The sequence below is a fragment of the Plecotus auritus genome, assembly GCF_963455305.1.
Source record: "Plecotus auritus genome assembly, chromosome: 2".
In the NCBI taxonomy this organism is placed as follows: domain Eukaryota; kingdom Metazoa; phylum Chordata; class Mammalia; order Chiroptera; family Vespertilionidae; genus Plecotus; species Plecotus auritus.
The window spans coordinates 21,734,104-21,753,320 of record NC_137771.1 but is presented as its reverse complement, the minus strand read 5'-3'; the positions used below and the strand labels follow the sequence as shown (position 1 = coordinate 21,753,320).

The window sequence follows — 19,217 nt, the reverse complement described above, 5'->3', positions numbered from 1 at the left end:
GCTTCTAACTATGCAGAAGGGACTCTGGTCTATGAATTCCCCAAAACACTGGAGCTAAGCCGTGTCTTACATGGAAGGAGGGAGAAGAGGCCTTTCCCCTGTGTCACCTGGAACAGGTGAGGCCCCCTGAGCCCCAGGGACTCTCAGGGGAGTTCTGTGACAACGGCTGTCAGCCCTTGCCCGTGGCTCCTCTCCTCCTGGAACTCAGATGAACTCAACCAGCCTCAGAGACGGACTTGTTTCTTACTCTCCCTTCCCGGGGACCTCACCCTCTAGGTGGCACAATTATGGGGTATTGTCCTCCAATGAAACTGTCGAAAACAAACGTGACTTTGGGAGTATTATGCAGTGGCAGACATGATCAGAATCATCTTCACATGCAAAAGGAATCACTAACAGTGCCCTCATAAGAAAGGCTATGCCTGTGTGGACCCCTATTCTACTTGTACGAGTTTAGGCAGAATCTTCTGCTCTTGACTTAACCAGGTGGCTCTTAGAAGGAAGCAGCTCAGCCCTAAGAAATGGGAGAATGGACCACACACTGAGAAGAGGGGCCTCTGGCGCTTGCTGCCTCCTCCTGCTTGCAGCACAGGATGGGGTCCCTGGGGCGCAGGCTCCTTCTAGGGTTCCTGGCATAGACCAGGTGAAAGATGCACCAGAAGGAGGTTAGAGGCTGTTGCTCCGCTGCAGTGCAGGTGGTGGAAGGAATGGCGAGGTGAGGAGGAATGCACCTTTACCCCTCGAAGAAAGGGCCCTTGGAGGGAATTCCGGACTTGCCTAAAATCAGAGCGAGGGGGAAATGGTGCTGTGTGTGCTAGTGCTGATACTGATGTTGGGGGGTGTAAAACCAGCTGGCAGCTGTCACAAGCTGAAGTGAGCTCCAAGGCCCAGCTCGAACCTCCCCTCTCCTGCACAGCCTTCCCTGACCTACCACTAAATGCAGCACTAACCCCTGTAATGGACTGTGGCAGGGGCTTAAAGTAAGATTGGCAGCTGCTACTGGGTGTGTGTGTGGGCGGGGGGGGGGGGGGGGGCAGGGAATGTTAAGGGAGGTGGAAAGGGAGAGTGGGATCAAAACTGAGATAAGGGGACTAATTCTGACTGTAGATACTGACTCCTCCCCGGCAGCTGGATAACCACAGCCCAGTTGGAAAATGCCCTTAGAAGGAAGAAGTGTGTGTGAGGGACAGGGTCTGGGGTGTGAGTGTGTAAGGCTCACTGAGGCAGTGTGAGGGAATGTTTGTGAGTCCATGTGTGTGCACATGCACATGCCGAACAGGTGGCCGGAGTTGGCAGCAGGTGGACACAGCAGCTGGAGAGGCCCAGGAGTAACCCAAGTAGGGCTGGTCAGCAGGTGACTGGGCTCCTAAGAGGGGGGCCCGGGGCACGAGGCAGATCTGGGAGTCATCAGCACGCACACAGCGGTAAAGACACAAATGGGACGCAGTGAATGGAGCGGTGGAGACGCGGGGCTAGGACAGAGTCTGGATGAGGAACAAAGCTTCTGCCTGGCCAAGAGCGCAAGGGCCAGGGAGCAACACAGGGATGAGTGAACACGAGGAAGCCCAGCTTTCTGTAAGGTTAGCCTAACGATTCCCAAAGGGAACAAGAAGCAGGACTGACTCCCTGAGAAAAGGGAGCCTCTTCAACCCCCTTTCCCCAGCCACAGCTGTCTCACCAGAAGAACGTCACTTTGGCTACATGTGCTTCCCAATCGAAGCCCACCTCTCCCTCACCCGTGTCCTTGTAAAGACGGAAGTTCACATCTAGTGCTTTGGTAATCACTCATCCTTGCTCAAAGCACAGTGCCATTATCAATGTCCCCAAACCTTTCACCTTGAGAATTCATAGAGAAATGTTAACAGGATGTGTTGTCTACAAAGTGCTTTGAGATCCTGGCCCGAGTTACCTGCCCCAACGTGAACGGGGGTTCTCTATGGTGCTAAGAACAGCTCAGGCTCTGGGCAGACAGGTCTGGTTGAATCCCGCCTAGCCACTTTCAGTTGTGTGACCCAAGCAAATTACTTCAGTCTCCCAAGCCTAGCTTTTCTTTTCTGGGAAATGGGGAGAATATTAGAACCTATTTCCTGGGGCTCTTGTGAGGATTAAATGAGATCATGTATATAAAGTGCTTAGCAGAGAGCCTGCCGAACAGCAAACACTGGATAAATACTGGCTATTTTTGCTATTATTAGCACTGACTTAGTAATATGAGTAATATGTAACTGTTGTTCCTCCTCCTTGCTGAGCTCACCGTGGCCTGTTCTCTCACCAGAGTCTCAAAATTCTCCTCTGAGGATACACCCCAACTAGAGACTGCCATGCAGGAGACTCTGACATGTGCTGATGGGGGAGGTGTACACATGGAGAGTGCGAAGGCACAGCGAGGTCTGGAATCACTGCTCAGGACCACTGATTTGCCTCTAATCCCCTAAGCTTCCAATTTGGCTCAAACACTGACAAGCCCTTAAATGACAGTAAATGTAAGGACAGCCTGAGGACTGAGTGGAGATGTTTTACAGGAGAAAAAAATCACAAATCTGGATCCTTAGCATTTGTAATTCGCTTCCAAATTACCTGGATTATATCAAGATAATTTCCCTGGGTATACACCAAGCTTAAAAACTGGGAATGTTTCTTTCTGCCATACATCTTATAATATTGGGAGATTTAAATACACATTTATCTCTTTTGTTGTCGGGGGCGGGGTGGGGGGGTTTGTCTTCTATGACGCTTTCCCTCCTGCATGGGTTCTCCGGTGGGCACTGAAGTGAGAGCTGTTGTTGAAGTCTTTGCCACACTCCAAGCACTTGTAGGGTTTCTCCCCAGTGTGGATTCTCTGGTGAATAATAAGACTGGAGCTCTGGTTAAAGCATTTCCCACATTCTCTGCACTTATAAGGCTTCTCTCCCGTGTGAATCCTCTGGTGAGTAATCAGATTAGAACGGTCACGAAAGAATTTTCCACACTCGAGGCATTTGTAGGGCTTTTCTCCTGTGTGCACTCTCTGGTGTGTGATGAGCTTGGAGCGTTCACTGAAGCACTTCCCACAGTCCATGCACTTATATGGCTTCTCCCCAGTGTGGGTTCTCTGGTGGTTAGCCAAGGTGGAGCTCTTACTGAAGCTTTTCCCACATTCAGCACATTCATATGGTTTCTCTCCTGTATGGATTCTTTGGTGACTAATGAGGGCAGAGCTCTTGGAGAAGGTTCTTCCACACTCAGAACACCGATAAAATTTCTCCCCTGAGTTGGTGCTGAATGGTCCAGGAGAATCCAAGTTCCTACTGGCACTTTTAGGTTGTTCAGGAGTTGTCTCCTCTGTCAAGTTCCTCCAGTGAGCACTAAAGGATGGGCTTTGGCCAAAGTTTTCCCCAGGCTCACTACAATGGTCAGGATTTCCTCCCAAGTGGATTCTCTGATGTTTCAAAAGGTTTGAGCTCTGGTTGAAGCTTTTCCAACATGCCCCACATTTATAGGGCTTTACCCCTGTGTGAATTCTCTGGTGGGTGACAAGATTAGAGTGATCACTAAAGCTTTTCCCACATTCAAGGCATTTGTAGGGCTTCTCTCCAGTGTGAATTCTCTGGTGGGTATTGAGGTTGGAGCGGTCACTAAAGCTTTTCCCACATTTGAGGCATTTGTAGGGCTTCTCACCTGTGTGTGTCCGCTGGTGAGCAATGAAGTGGGAGGTCCGACGGAAGCTTTTCACATATGTGTCACACTTGTAGGGTTTCTCTGCAAGGTACAGACCTTGATGGTCAATAAGTTTTTCTAAATCCTCTTCAGAAGAACATTCTTCCCACCGTTCCTGTGGTGGATTTCCTGCCTGCTCTTCGTCTTCGTTTTCATGTTCACTGTCATCCCCCCAATCGTTAGGGTGGCAAACAACTTCTGGAGGGTATTTTGATAACACTCCAGGCAAATCCTCAAAAATATCCTGCTCTGAACTCTGGCCTTCATCCTCATGACTCATCTCAAAACCTGAAAAAAAGGGCAGAAATGTGTTTTTTTCATTCATTGGTTGATGTCTATTTACATATCTGTATCCTGTGTCATGAATTTGGATAACATGAAATTGATCAAGTTTTGGTGCATACACGCATTTGTGACCTGCAAAGCTGAGGGAAGGAGTTTGGGACCTGGTGACCCCACCCAGGGAGCCATGAGCCCTAACCAAACAGCCCGTCAGTCTCCCTGGCCAATTCCTTTATTCCTATTTGATAATGAACACCTTCTTCCAGTAAAATCAGTATGTCCTATGTCATATGAGATTGAATAAACTCTGTAATTGCTCAACCAAATCCCAGTAAAATCTAGACCTGACTGCTTATCTCATTTAGGGGATTACACTAAACTAGACATAATCTGAGCAAAGCACAAATCCTTCTACTCAATTCCATTCTGTTTTATTCCAGAGATAAGGTAAGGAGCCTGGCTCCCTCACTCTATCTGCATGCTTGCAGATTTTGTGGGCATCCAATTATTCCATGCTTACCAGTGTGTGGGATTTTAGGACATGGGGTTGGAGGTTTGATGACATTTTCATCTGCCATTTCATCCCAGGCCTCCTGGTCGTCAGCCTCTGTACTGCTCCACCCAGACGTAGGAAGACCTGCTACCTCTCTGATGTTCCCCATGGCTCGGACTGCAGTCCGCGCCCTCACCAGTGAGTCCAGCTCCTCATAGAAGGGGCATGTCCCTGGTGGGTGGCTGCTCTTGGCTTTCCGGTAGCTTCGAAGGAGGTTTTTAAATCTGTAGCGACACTGCTCCAGTGTCCGCAGGAAGCCCTGTGCACATAGCCGCTCTGCGATGGCCCGGTACACCTGACTGTTCTGGTGACAGGTGCGAAGCTTTTCAGAGAATGGGGACTCACTGAGAATGGTCAGGAAGGCCTTGGTCTCCTCGTAGCCCCAGTGCACACCTGCTGTCAGGAGTGAAGAGGTCAGAATTATGAGATTTAATGAGACTTGCCTAGGTCATCAGAGATCAGGGTCACCTGCCCCTCAGAAATTGTCCAGGTACCTGGGCACCAACAAAGAATATACCCTTGCCGCTCAGGGCTGTGGCAGAGTTTCCCACCCCAACCCCTTCAAAGAGGTTTATTAACACCTACGAGTCTTGGCTATAGGGAAGGACTTAGGTGGCCATATTATACCAGGTGACCCCACCCCCTGGCTTCAGCTGATTGGTTCAGGGAAAGGCCTGTAATTGGGATACAAGAGACTCTCTCTATATCCATTCAATACATGTCCTCTACTTACTTTCATGAATTTTCCTTTTAACAAATATGGAAACTGAGAATCCTTAAAGACATGAATGGAGGTCAAATAATCTTGCATTAGGGGCCAACTGAGAATGCTCTTTCCTCTTTAGTGGAAGAAGGAAAAGGAAGTGGTCTGTTCTCAGTTCCTCTGTAGGTACATGATGGGAGAAACACCACATAAAAGGAGGCTGGAGTCCTGGGCTCTAACCCTGACTCTGCCCCTGCCTCGCTTCGATCCTAAGACACTTCGTCTCTTAGGCTTCAGTGCTCCCACTTTTTTTAAAATATGTTTTTATTGACTTTAGAGAGAGAGGAAGGGAGAGGGATAGAGAGATAGAAACATTGATGAGAAACAACATCGATCGGCTGCCTCCTGCACGCCCCCTACTGGGGATCGAGACCGCAACCTGGGCATGTGTCCTGACTGGGAACTGAACCAGTGACCTCTTGGTTCATGGGTCGATGCTCAACCACTGAGCAACACCAGCTGGGCGTGTACCCACTTTTACAGTGACTTGGCTATTTCCCAAACACTGATTCTTCAACTATATCCTGTCTTGATTTGTGCTTTATCTGTTAAATATTTCACTCAGTGTCTTCCTTTATCTAAATTTACTGTCTGTGAAATCACAGTTGATGTGTTCATACACATTAAAATTAAAATTTTACTCATGCAACCTCTGATCATCCCCATACACACTTTGGGAAATACTGAATTAGCTCTTTAAAGTCCCTTAGGACTGTTTCTGTAGCTAAAAAACTTATACAATGAGATTTGGTCATAGGAGAAGAGAGTAGGAGTCTGAGGATGACTGAAGGAACTTAGTGCCTTATCCAATAGCATTAATCCAGACTTCCGTGCCCTGAACTCAGGGAGCAGAGGTTTGGCTAGTAGGAAGGTTGGAATCTGGATCCAATTAAATGCCTTGTTCTTACCAATACGACTTTGGAATAGAGCCGGACCCCTTGAAATCCTGGGCTCCTGGACGGACTCGCCAGTGGCCAGGTCATCACCATTATAGTCTTCTGCCGTTTCCTCTGGCTCCCAGTTCCCATCCTCTTGTTCTTCCATCTCTGCATCACTGTCCCCCAGCCTGGGGAGTGCCACAGCCACTCCTGGGCCGTCTGTGGCTCTTATGGCTGACCGAGCCCTCACCAGGGCCTCCAGCTCCTCATAGAAGGGACAGGTCCCCGGTGGGTGGCTGCTCTTGGCTTTCCGGTAGTTCCGTAGGAGGTTTTTGACCCTGTAGCGACACTGCTCCAGTGTCCGCAAGAAGCCTCGTGCCCTCAGCCGCTCTGCAATGGCCCGATACACCTGTCGGTTCTGGTGACAAGTCCGGAGCTTTTCAGAGAAAGGAGACTCACTCAAAATTGCCAGGAACGTCTTGGTCTCTTCATAGCCCCAATGTACGCCCGACACCTTCATGTCCTCCACGTCCCATTGGTACTGTTCTTCCCAGGCCTTAGAGTCCCTCCAGACCAGAGCTGGGGCTGGTTTTATCTGCTCATTATCCAGGCTGTAATCTGCAGTGTGCCTTTTTCCGGGATTTATATGACTCGGACCCCAGAATTCTGGCCCTTGCTCTCGCTGGGAGATGATATTTGGTTTTGAAACTAGAACTCCTGTATAAAAAGAAGAGAAATGACTTATTGAGCAGGGTGCTTGTCCAACATATTTCCCTATGAGAGACTAATGAGAACTTCCCAGGCTAAGCCCAACAAATGCCTGGGGCGTTAGAGATGTAAGTAGAGGTAACAGATCACTTCACCAGAAATGGTCATTGACCTCTTTGCTTTGTTCATTTGCTCTCTTTGTTGTAATGAAACACATCACACAAAAAGTAACTGTCACTGGTCCTCAAATGGGCATGTGATTTAAACTGGCCCAATCAGAATGAACCCAATGGTCGGAGGACAGGTCTCTCACTCTCTCGGTCTCTCCCCGTGTGTGTGTGTGTGTGTGTGTGTGTGTGTGTGTGTGTCTTACTAGGAAATATGTGGCCTCAATTGCCATTGGCATCTATCTCTTGACTCTGACACACAATAGCTTCCATAGGAAGCTGAGACTGAGGATGGCAGAGCAGAGAAATGATGTTGCTGAGCCCTTTGTACTGTGGTTGGAGCATGCCCTCCTCTGGACTTCCAATTACGTGAGAAAATAAATGTCCTTACTTTTTTTAACACTTAGCTAAAGGAATGCTGTTCCAACCACTCCCAACCCTAACAAATAGAAAGCCTTTAACTAAGTATTTGAACAAAACTAGAAATAGAGTTTAAAACTAAAAGAGACCTAAGATTATCGAGTTAAGCATTTCCCAGTTTGTCCCTCTGAGCGCTCTTTTCACCAGATACCACGTGTAAAGGGGGTCACACTGTCAAGCGAGCAGCCAACAAGCTTCCAGTGCCTCACCTTACTGACAGGGGTGAGTCAGACCTCTCACTGTCCCTCCTGCTCTTCCCCTCACGTATCTAATCCCAAGCTCCAATGGGAAGCGGTTCATTACTGTTTGGCTTCCTGTGTAGATGTGGCTACAGAGAAAGGAGTCTGCGCCGATCACACGGGCTTCCAGCCTTCTGAGCCCTGTGAGATTTACTTCTGATTGTGGCTTAGTGTATCAGCCTCACGGCCTTGGTTCAATCCGCCCCTGAGTGCTGGGTCCTGTTTGATGCTGAAAAGCCTGGATTTCTGTGGCAGCAGGCAGGGCCCAGCCCCTGCGCTGTGGTGAATTTACTGGGGAAACAAAGGAAGGAGCCCGGAGAGGGGAGGCTCCTGGAAGCCAACCTGCCAGCCTCCATCCCGGCCGACTCCACGCCCCATGCTCCACCCCTGCCACCACAGTGTTGGCTACGAAAAGCTTGTCTTCTTCCTATGTCTGAAATCCCACTGACTTCACAGAGGCACGAGACTTAGGGAGTCTCTGGGAACACTCTTTGGGAACTGAGTGTATGGGGACCCAACATCTTCTTCCGAGGGCACTAGTTCCTTACCCAGGGACACGCCGTTCCCACGGTTGTCTCCTGGGGGCTCCTTGCGAAACTCCTTCTTGGCACGTCTGCCAGGGCCCTGGGCTTCCTATGAGATGGACAAAAGAAGGACCTCAAATGTCACTGACCCTGGAAAACGGCCCCAGCAAAGACAATGGAAGCACAAGGATACTGCGTGTGAGTCTAGCATCGTAAGGAGCAGCATGACCAACGAGAAGCCCAACGGCTGGGGGCAAGCGGCCAAAGCTCACAGCCTGGGCCTTGTGGCCGTTTGCTGGGGGGAGGCCATAGAGAAAGAACTGGAGCAAAGGGGCAAAGCCCAAGAGAAGTAATGACAGGAAAGGGAGAACAAAGAGCAGCTCACCTGGGACTCAGCTGACACCTCCCAATCTCCAACGCTCCCCATCTTTGGGAGAGTGAGGACTCGGGGAGTGAGGACAGCTGAGGAGAAGAAAAAGTCTCTAAAACCCAAGCTCTGGTCTCCACAGAACCACCGCTTGGGTCCAGCTTTCCAAAGGCCATGCTTGGGTCAAACTGAGACTATCCCCAGTCAGTGCAAATCTCCCCTTTCCTTCCCTCCAAGAGTGTCTGGCTCCTAAGCTGCCTTGAGTGAGGTGCCTTGTGGGAGATGCCAGCCCAGAACTCCTAGGGTCACCACCTCCCCCAGTCCCAGCCTGAAGCTGCTATGTGACTCAGCTCTGGAGGGGACGAGCTATCACTGGGAACTTCAATGCTTACGTGCTTGCCTTACTTCTCAGTGAGTCCATCAGACACTATTCTACCCCTTGCCTTAAATTCAGTACCTCCCTCCTTCCCATGTACCCTTCCTCACCACCCCTCTCACCCCTCTTCCTTGATGTTCCTTGATTTTGGGTACTCACCACTCTCTTTCAAGGCCTGGGGCGCCATCTTGGAGTCGAGATGCTTGGGAAGGTCAGGGCATGGATTCCTCACCCACTGCCTCTGGGGCGGTCTCTTTGGCCAGTGCTGTGCCGATTGCTGCTGAAAGCTCTGAGATTCCCGCATTGCCTTCAAGGACCGGGTCTCTTCTCCACACAATTCCAGTTCCTACACACAGACGGTCAATATTCCCATTGTCAGTCCCATAAGACCAGTTTTGGTAGGGCAGAAAATGTTCTTTAGAGGACAATGGTGATCTAGGGATTAACATGCCCTTTTTAAGCCCCAAAGATGGCTCAAGTATGACAACAAAGCCCTCAGACTGCAAACTGTTGAGACTATGAGTTAAATCCACAATATTTTCCTTTCAATGTAAATTTGGACAAGTTACTTACCTGAGTCTCTGTTCACCCATTTGAAAAATGGTGATGGTAACAGTACCTACCTTATTGGGGTGCCGGGTGGACTAGATGAGCAACATATACAGAAACCTTAGAACGGTGTCTGACAGACAGTGAGTGTTCAATAAATGCCAGTTACTATTTCTTTTGAGCCTCATGCCTCAGAGGTATTTTCATTCCTACGGTTTCTGATGAGGCATCTGTGAGGGAGTAGAATGATGACCCTGGGGCCTAAGGATCTGGGTTTAGGTTATGGTTCACAGGGACGGAGCTTTCTGAACCGCCTGACTTTTAGGGACTTAGTTGAATCTATAAATTATAGGGACAATAATGCTATTTCTTATACTTAGATTATTGCTATAAGCATCCAAAGCAATCACATATATGAAAAGATTCTATCTATATTATAAAAGGCCTGTGGCCGTGACGCTATAACGCTATAACGACCACCCAGAGGTGCATTGATGGGTCTTGTGGAGCGGCGGGTCTGGGGTCCCGCTCCCGTGGTAGACACTGGGGTCCCGCCCGCTGGTGCTGCGGGTCTGGGGTCTCGCGAGATTTCGCGTGCTGGGCCCCTAGTTAAGTATAAAACCATTCAAATCAAGAGTCCTGTGAACACGGCACTGGGAGGGTTTAGAGCAGTGGTTTAGAATGCTGGCTTTAGAGTCAGACTGTCTCAATTCACATCCTGCCTCTACCAGCGAGGCCAATTACCCATCTTTTCTCTGCCTCAGTTTCCACACTGGTAAAACTAGGATAATAGTACCTATCTCATTAAATCGTTCACAGGATGAAATGAGCTAATACATGGAAAGCATTTAGAACAATTCCTGGTACACAGTCATGCTCAATAGATATCAGTTGCTCCATAACAATAATAACTATTATTTTGGAAATTACTAAGCTAGTCACAGCCTGTTGCCTTGCCTGACCCACTTCAGAGAGGCTGGCTATTTGCCTCACCCGATGCCCTGCAGCCCGGGCCTCTCGGTGCCAATCCTCCACCAGGGCCACCGCCTCCTCGCCGCTCTCAGGGTGGCGCGCCTGCACCCAGGCCTGGACCTCCCTGGGTAAGATAGTCAGGAACTGCTCCAGCACCAGCAGCTCCAAAATCTGCTCTTTGAGGCGGATCTCTGGCCTCAGCCAGCGACAGCAGAGCGCCCAGAGCTGGCTGAAGACCTCGTGCGGTCCCGATGCATCCCTGTACTGGAACTGCCTGAAGCGCTGGCGGGAGGCCTCGGGGCCAGGGACAGGGTCATGGTCCTTCTCCTGAGGTCTGGATTCTGATCTCCACGCATCCTCCCCCAGTTTCACAATCAGGAGTTCTTCAAGCTCTGGTTGGGGAGACACCTGGGCCTGGGACGCCAGGGCTACAGCCATGCTCTGTCCTGGGCGCCTTACTTCAGCTGGGCTGTCCTCATCCAACGTCTTCCTGCATCTACGGTGTGTCCTTCAAGGGGCTCCTGGGAGAGGAAATGCTTCCCAAGGCTCTGAAGGCAGAAAGATAAAGGACAGTGAGCAAGAGGACCCAGGAGCCTCACCCCCCCCCTTTCTCACACCCACCACTGCCACCTGATGGGGTGGCAGTGCTAAGTGATGCCCCTGTGCCCTAAGCAGGAAGTTGGACCACAATCTGGCACCAACACCAGCAGCCAGAACAACAAAGGAAGACAGCACAGTGTTAAACCCTCTGGGACACTCCAAATGCCTTAGCCTGGCATCAAAGCCTTTGTGATCTGTTCCCAGCATAGCCTTTCCCCCTCTACACATGTCCAAAGTCAGAACTTCCCTCACGTTGGGATAAACATCACCCCCTCCGGAAGGCCTTTCTTCCCGGGCCTTCAAGCTTTAGTCTTCCTCTAAAGGTGCTCTCCTTGCAAAGTCCCTCTCTCACTCTGTACTCCTGGCCATCCTACTTGTTTGTTTTTTTTCCATCTCTGTGACTCCCCAAACTGCAGCCAGGACCTGTCTCAAGACCCCCAAATCCAACCACCTATAAGACATTTCCACTTGACTGTCTCTTAGGCACCTCAAACTCAATGGGTCATAAACTGAACTCAGCATTTTCTCCTGCAAGTCTGTCTCTCTTCTGGAGCTCTCCATCCAAAAAGGCACCAGCCCTATCTGGTTTTGCTCAGTGGATAGAGCAGCAGCCCGCAGACTGAAGGATCCCAGGTTCAATTCTGGTCAAGGGCACATACCTCAGTTGTAGGCTCAACCCCCAATCCTGGTCGGGGCACAAGCAGAAGGCAACTGATTGATGTGTCTCCCTCACATCAATATTTCTCTCTCTCTGTCTCTCCTCCTCCCTTCCCTAAAAATCAAGAGAAAATATCCTCTGCTGAGGATTAACAACAAAGAGACACCCACTTCCATCAACTTACCTATGCCAGGAACCTGATCATCACCTTTCTCCAACATCCCCCACATCCAATTCATCACCAAACTGTGTCCACTTGGTCTTCTAACCATCTACATCCCCAAGGCCACCACCCCGGTCACATTTGTCACTTGATCAGCATTTTATCTCATGTCCCTGCCTTCACTCCTCTCACCCTTGACCCATTTTTTGCACAACCAGACAAGATCAAAATCTGACCATGTCACTTCCCTCCTAAACACCCTTCAGGGACCTCTCATTTCCCTGAGGATCAAATACAAACCTTGCCCAAACCTCCTTTCTTCACCGTGCTCCCACCAGTCATGGTGGCTTCAGCTGCACAGCTTGCAGCTCCTACGTCGTGCTGCCCTCTGAACCCTCCCTCATGCTGGGGTCTCCTTTGGGAACAGTCTCTTCCCTTTCTTCACCTACTTAGGGCTCAGCGTAAATTGTACTTTTCCAAGATTCAGTCCTGAGCCGCAAGCTTCCACGCCACCTTATGTTTTCTGTATCGGTACCCAGATCATACTTTATCGTTATCTACCCACTAGATCATAGGCTTCCAAAGGGACCTATCACAGTGCTCAGCACACACCGGAAGCACTCCATAAACAGTGAAATAATGGTCAACTAACGATGGGGATGTGCCATGAAGCAAGGATTACAGTTAAGCCCTTTCTGTGCAAACTAGCTAAGTAAGGAATGGCCTTACTCATGCCAGAAGGAATTCTCTTCTTTATTCCCATCACTGTGACACCTGCCACTTTCTAGGTTGTATCAGAGGTGGGTGTGTACATGTGTGTCCCCAGAGAGATTACAGCCACGCTGGTGGCAAGGAATGTAGCTTATTTCTCTTTTGTGTCACACCCTTAACTCCCCCACACCCACAATAAGCATGATGCACTAAACACAGGAGGCTCTCAGTAAATGCTTTTTGAGTGAACGTCTGAAGCTGCTTCTTTCACACAATGAAGACTCTGATTACACTCATGCTGGGTTATCTGGGAAAATGAGCCCTTTGTGTCATTCCCAACAAATCCAGATGACATAAAAAAATGCCTGCTCAAAGGAGGCTATCAGTTGCTTCCACGTGGGAATGACATAGCTGAATTGAGAATGGAGGGAGGGTGGTATTTTGATTTTAGGTCATCTGACTGGACTGTCTAGAAATAAGGCAAGGGATCTGATGAAAAGCAAAGGTGTGTCCTAAAGACCTCCACATAGTTAGGGAGAGGCTAGGAACACAACTTCCTGCTCATCCTTCGGCTATCAGCTCAATGTCACCTTATCTGTTAAGACTTCCTTGACAGGCTATCATGCCCTGCCCCCATCCCTGCTCTCCAAGAATCGCCTCCCCAATCTTGTGTTCCCTAGGCATTTGGCACATACCCCTAACATATGTTATCCTACATTATTGTAGTTACTTGTTCTTCTATCTGACAGCTCCCCATTCCATTCCATTACGAGGGCCAGTACTGTATCTTACTCATTTCTGTATCCACAGTGCCCCACCCAGGGTCTGATAAATAGCAGGGCCATGGGAAGTTTTGTTGACTTTTATTAAAACAGTTAAGCTGATACATTAAAAACCTAATGGGCTATGGAAGATCCATAATTCATATCATGCTAAAGAATTCACCTTTCATGATTTTTTTTTAAAACACAGCCTTAATCATGCACTAGTCCAAGCACATTTGTGTCTCTTCCTCAAACGAGGACTGATTCACCAGTCATCTACAGAATCCCACTAGGTACCCTGCACAGAGAACCAGCAGGAACTACGATAAACAATCTCTACCTTCATAAAAGTTAGTCCCCTAAGAGACAACCCATGAGCAAAGTCTGTGCTCCTGCAAAAAGAACATTGCAACAAAACAGGCAGTGAGTCGGCCCACCAGGCCCAAAGCCCAGAGTCTCAGATAACACGTATTTTCTTCTGGGAAGACTGGAAAGTCCCAAAGGTTCTTTTTTAATACAAACCTGCAGATGTTCTGCTACTCTCCTGCGTACGCATAGCAGCCTATCCAGAGGGAGGTCAACACAGTCAGCCAACAGCAGAGTGACTTCACACAGAGATGACAGCAAAGACATGGACAAGGGCACTCCGCAGCCTGAGACTCCCAGGAATCCCTAGGTCCTCACTCGATCAGCAACCTCAGAGTGCGCCCACGGTGCCAGGCCCGGGGCTGAGTGCGCCACATTCATCCTCTCACTGAATCTTCCAGGCAAGCCAGGGAAGTACCACTAGTGCTGAGCTGCCTCACACTGATCTGTAACTTATACATATTAAACTACATACAAACAAGGAAGAAGAAGGACAGACATGATTTAAATAGTGCACCAGTTCCATCCACTGTGTGTCTATTCCAGGGAGAGCACGTGGTGATGACGCCCGTGACTCTGCTGGTCCCGGGTCGGTCTCAGTTCCCTCGGGCCTCTCTTTCCACTGAGTGAGAGCAGTGTCTTTCTTCAGCCTGGTCCCTAAACACAGGCCGACTCCTCCACCTCGTGTTCAGGAAAACCCAGCTGTGCTGGTCAGCTTACTGAAAGACAGCATGTTGGTTCCTACATGGCTCCTTGCCAGAGAGCTGACTGTGGTTTTGGCTAAATACGATTATCACTCTCCATGCTGCCTGCAGAATATCATTATCCTGTGAGGTATGACCCCACTATATCTTCAGTCTATATACAGGGAGGGAACTGTTTCTATAAAAAAAAAGATTCACTTAAGGTTACACAACTAGCAAGTGGCAGAGTTGGACTCTAAGCCCAGGTCCGTTTTCCCCAGTCCTTTCTTTAACCACACCACGCAGCCTGCTCTAGGTCTGCCAGTCATCCCATGTCCTGAGAAGATGGTATGGAGGAGAGTGGGAGGAACGCTGAGGCAGGAGTGAGCAAATCGGGGTGCTAGTTTCACTCCTGCCATTTATCAGCCATGTGACTTGGGACAGGTCCTGTGGCTTCTGCAGCCTCCCTAGATTGCAGCTTATAGCCTGACCCTACTCACAGTTACTCCAGGTTCCCCCATTAGTACGGTGGGAGTAGAGCAAAAGGACAAGGAGACTAAAATCAGTGGCTACAAATTGAAGTGGCGAGAGGCTTGGCAGTGTCAGTGAGTACATGAGTGGAGTGGGGACTGTGGCCACTACAGAGTACCAAAGGACCATGGCCCAGTGTCCACAGGCCTTCTAGTTTTTCTAAGAGAAGTCAGAATTCTAGATTTTTAAATTTGGCAACCTACTCAAAATTGTTTCAGGCACCCTGAGGGTTAAATAGAGCGTGACCATAGGCTTCATTCAGCATGGGCTGTTACTTTGCCACCTTTTAGCTGAGTGATCTCAAAGGTTCCTTCCAATCTCCTGGAAGACCTAGAAAGAGTACAGGTTCCCCTAAGTAATGAGGGGTTGGCTGCTGTCGAAATCAAGATCCCTCTACAAACCCAGGGAAGCTGGGAGGCATCCTGGCTCCTGGGACAGTGAGTATGGATGTGGACATGAAGAACCCACCCAGAAAACAGTGGGATGGGAAAAGATCTGCCCCAGTCCCATGGGAAAGGCCAAAGAGAAAAAAATTGCGAGTTCCCAAAAGCTTTCTAGCTCATGTGGTTGATGGTCCAAGCTATTGCTTAAACAGCCTGACCTTACACTTAAGGGCATAAACCAGAGAAAGCAGGCAGATAGGTTTCATTTAAAGCACCAACTTCACTCAGCTGTGTTAAGGACTCTGAATCCCATGTGAATACGTGCTGTGACCAGTTAGCTGTGTCTGCCAGGCACAGGAAGGGGCAGTGGCAGCACACATTCCATGTATTTGCCACCCCTGGCTTAAACTCCCATAGGCACTGAATCAGTTTCCATCAAAAACAGCCATAATAGGAAGGGGGAGACTAAAACTCACACCCCTGGAAACACACCGGAAGTAGCATCTTTCAGCCTGCTATAGCAAAGCTCACCCTGGATGGTCTTTATTCACACATTCATCAAGTATTTATTAGGCAATGGGAAGCAGAGGTGACTCAGAAACTGCTCCTGTCCTGGAGATGCTTACAGTCTGTGGAAGAGAGAAAAAGAAATCACAGATAATAATGATGATCAAATTTGGAAAATGCAGTAAAGAGTTGTGAGGGTGCTGAGGGGTTGGGGGGGGGAGTACTTTAACGGATTAAGCCTTAAGGCAATTGAACAAAGTAACATCTGAGTTGGTTCCTGAAGAAAGAATAGTTCTCTTGGCAGAGAAAGGGGAGGGGAGGGAGTGTATTCAGAGAGAACAGCAAGTATAAAGGTGGGAAACCAAACAGCCTCCCCTCAAAATGAGGAAAACCTTGGTAGCCCTGGAGTGTGGGGCACGAAAAGATTAGGCTGCAAAGTAGTTTACGAAGGACCGTGACTATCAGGCTGCCGTGTTTGGACTTAATTCAATCAGTGATGAGTGCCAATGGAGGCTTTTAAAGCAGAAGGCATAATCAGATGTGTGGGTTAAACAGATCACACTGGCTACATTGTGTTTGTCCAGGCTGAGAGGTGAAAGACGGAGGCTTCAGCCAAAACCCTACAAGGAAAGGGCAGATTCAAGACACATTAAGGAAACGGAATGATCTGAAGATCCCTGGTGTGGAAGAATGCAAGAGTATCCAGAAGGCACCTGGGCAAAGTGGAGGATGGTGCCATTCACTTCCATCTGGCATAAGGAAAGAAGTGCAGGTGTGGGACAGAACACAATAGCTGGTCCCACCCACTGGGTTCCAGAAGTCACAACCATTAGAGAAAGTGTAAGGGCGTAGCAATTCAGATGTCTGCTCTAGGTGGGCAGGTAGAGGCTGGTACATTATTTTAAGGTTGGGCTTCAAGCTCAGGCCCTCTTATCTTCACTTCTTGCCAGGGCCCCCGACCCCTCTCTCCCTCCCTCTGTGGTCTCCTGGCCCTTCTAGACTCTCCCACCTCCAGAACCTCTCTCGGTGTCCTCACCTACAGCCCTAAGCCCGTCCTCACTCCCAGAGCCCTCTAGCTCCCTCCTCGTCCCCAACCCCTCGATGACCCTTCCCACCTCCGGACGCTTCATCCTCTGACCGCCCCTCACCCCACCACTCACACATAAAAGCTTCTTTCTCCTCTCACACCTTCCCGGGTCCCCGGTGACACATCACCTCCTAAGTCTCCAGCCTAGAGCCTAAGTCTCAGATGCCCCCGCCCCGCCACCCGGACTCACCCACCGAGACACCCACTTCACAACGGGGCGGAAGTGCTCCAGGGTTCGCGCAGGGACTGCTGGGACGCGGAGTCCGACCGGCGCTACCCCGGGAATGGAGCGTCTGAGACTACAACTCCCAGAAGAAACCGCGCGAAAGCTGGTAGGCGGCCTCTTCCGTTTACTGCCCTTAAGATGTCGTCAGCCAATAGACGTGTCACCTTCTCCCGGTCCCCGGCACCGGAACAAATCAGAATAGGGGCTAAGGGTGAGGGCGGGACCTGTTGCAATCTCGGCCCTTTCCACAGGCTCGGAAACGGCACCGCCCATTAGGCGGGGACTCAAACTGAAGGGGCGGGGCCTGTTTAAGGGGAAAAGCGAGAGGCAGAGGCCGGAAATAGATCAAAGCAGAAACATTAAGAAATCAGGAAGGTGGCTAGAGATGACCAGGCCCGTGGGCAGAAGATAGTTGGACAACTGTAAGTTTAATTTACAGCTCACAGTTAAGATGCGTGACTTTGAGTCAATTGTCAACCTCGCTTTATTCAAACCCATAAAACGAGGATAATAATAGCATATGAGTCTACACGTTTTTATGAGGTTTCAACGAATAATACGCTTAAAACAATGAACTCAGGGCCTGGATTCTAAATGTACACAGCGAATGCTATCTATTATTATGTAAATCAGTTAGTGTAGAGCTTGGCCGGTGTGGTGAAGATTAAATGGGATAATTCAGGTAGAGCATGGACTCTGGAGTCAGCTACTTGTGTCTGAAACTTCCTATTTTCAAATGCAGGATGTAGGCCTTGCCACTCACTACTTGTCAAACGTTGAGCAAATTATTTCACCTCTTTATGCTTCCGTTTCCTCATCTGTAAAATGGGAATTAAAATAATGGCATCTACCTGATAGGATTTGTGAGAAATAAGTGGAGAAAAATTTGTAAAGAACTTGGCACATGGCTAGCAGAAGGAGTTTACTAATTATTAGCTGTTATTATTACTAATGGTTATGAGAAGTTGGGGGAATTCACAGTGCCTAGCATATGGCCAAGTGCTCAATACATGTTAAAATTTGGGGAATTCTGTATCTTAGCTTTAAAGACCTAGTTCAAAATCCTTCTCCTCTGTGAAATATGTTCCAATTGATTGATAGTACTCATGTGGTTTTACACAGCGAAAGGTAGCAACCTATCAGCACTCCTTGTTATTGAAGTCTCAACAGCCCTATGAGGTGGGTATTATTACTCCAAATTTACAAGGAGGAAATGGGGGCTTGGACAGATGATGTGACCTACTCAAGATCATATAGCCAATAAATGCCAGGCATGGGATTTGGACTGGGGCGTGTGACTAACAATTCCTTCTCAGCCCCATGCTGCATCAGGGAAAGACAGAGGGGATGGAGTGAGTGGGGAGAGATACAGTTCTGCAGTGTGAGGTGCTGGGAGGGCTGGAGCCATTTGAGAGAGTGTCAAGATCTGAAGTTGGAAAGGTAGCTTTGCATGGTCTGGTAAGGACATTCATTTCAGGAACATCTATCCTGCAGAGGCGGAATGGAGGTGAGAATACACAGAGAGAAACACACCACTAGAACACTAGGGGGCACCCCTCACCCTAAATCCAGCCCAGAACTGTTCTATGGTTTCCTTTAGCCTTTGTCTGTAAAGCCTGGCATTGGACAGAAGAGGAAAATTAAAGCCCCAAGAGGTCAAGTTCCCTGGCCCAGTGTCATATAGAAATAAACAACAGAGCCTGAATCAGACCCCAGTTCTCTGCTTCAGCATCCGTCAAGATTGTTTTCTGGCCCTAGCCGGCTTGGCTCAGTGGATAAAGCGTCAGCCTGCGGACTGAGGGGTCCCAGGTTCAATTCTGGCCAACGGCACATGCCTGGGTTGCAGGCTCCATCCCCAGTGTGAGGCGTGCAGGAGGCAGCCAATCAATGATTCTCTCTCATCATTGATGTTTCTATCTCTCCTTCCTTCCTCTCTGAAATCAATAAAGAAATTAAAAAAAAAAAAAAAGAACGTGAATGAGGCAAAAGCCAGACTTATATATATTTAAAAAAAAAAAAGATTGTTTTCTGTTCATAGTTGTCT

General features: G+C 49.0%; 1 protein-coding gene across 3 annotated transcripts; it reads right to left on the bottom strand.

Moving 5' to 3' along the window:
* Positions 1-2,540: 2,540 nt before the first annotated feature.
* Positions 2,541-17,183, bottom strand: ZSCAN20 (zinc finger and SCAN domain containing 20). Of its 3 annotated transcripts, none has more exons than XM_080656990.1 (9): positions 17,138-17,177; positions 15,885-15,982; positions 10,516-11,042; positions 9,133-9,319; positions 8,616-8,692; positions 8,255-8,339; positions 6,203-6,889; positions 4,499-4,927; positions 2,541-3,984 (listed from the first exon to the last, which is right to left on the bottom strand). In XM_080656990.1, exons 3-9 carry the CDS (start codon positions 10,930-10,932, stop codon positions 2,726-2,728), a joined length of 3,141 nt encoding a protein of 1,046 aa, XP_080513116.1. In that variant the 5' UTR covers positions 10,933-11,042; positions 15,885-15,982; positions 17,138-17,177; the 3' UTR covers positions 2,541-2,725. The 3 variants fall into 3 exon arrangements, with proteins under 3 accessions (XP_080513116.1, XP_080513117.1, XP_080513118.1); XM_080656991.1 differs by having other exon boundaries at positions 17,021-17,139; XM_080656992.1 differs by having other exon boundaries at positions 2,547-3,984; positions 4,499-4,924; positions 17,138-17,183.
* Between the last annotated feature and the right edge of the window lie 2,034 nt (positions 17,184-19,217).

What these genes read in the sequence shown, in the direction of transcription:
- ZSCAN20 (XM_080656990.1), bottom strand. Translation starts at nt 10,932, where the DNA reads ATGGCTGTAGCCCTGGCGTCCCAGGCCCAGGTGTCTCCCCAACCAGAG. An exon ending in TGGGAACGGCGTGTCCCTGG is followed by an intron (nt 6,890 to 8,254) that starts GTAAGGAACTAG and finishes CTTTTTATACAG; the next exon opens with GAGTTCTAGTTTCAAAACCA. An exon ending in TCCTAAAATCCCACACACTG is followed by an intron (nt 3,985 to 4,498) that starts GTAAGCATGGAA and finishes CCTTTTTTTCAG; the next exon opens with GTTTTGAGATGAGTCATGAG.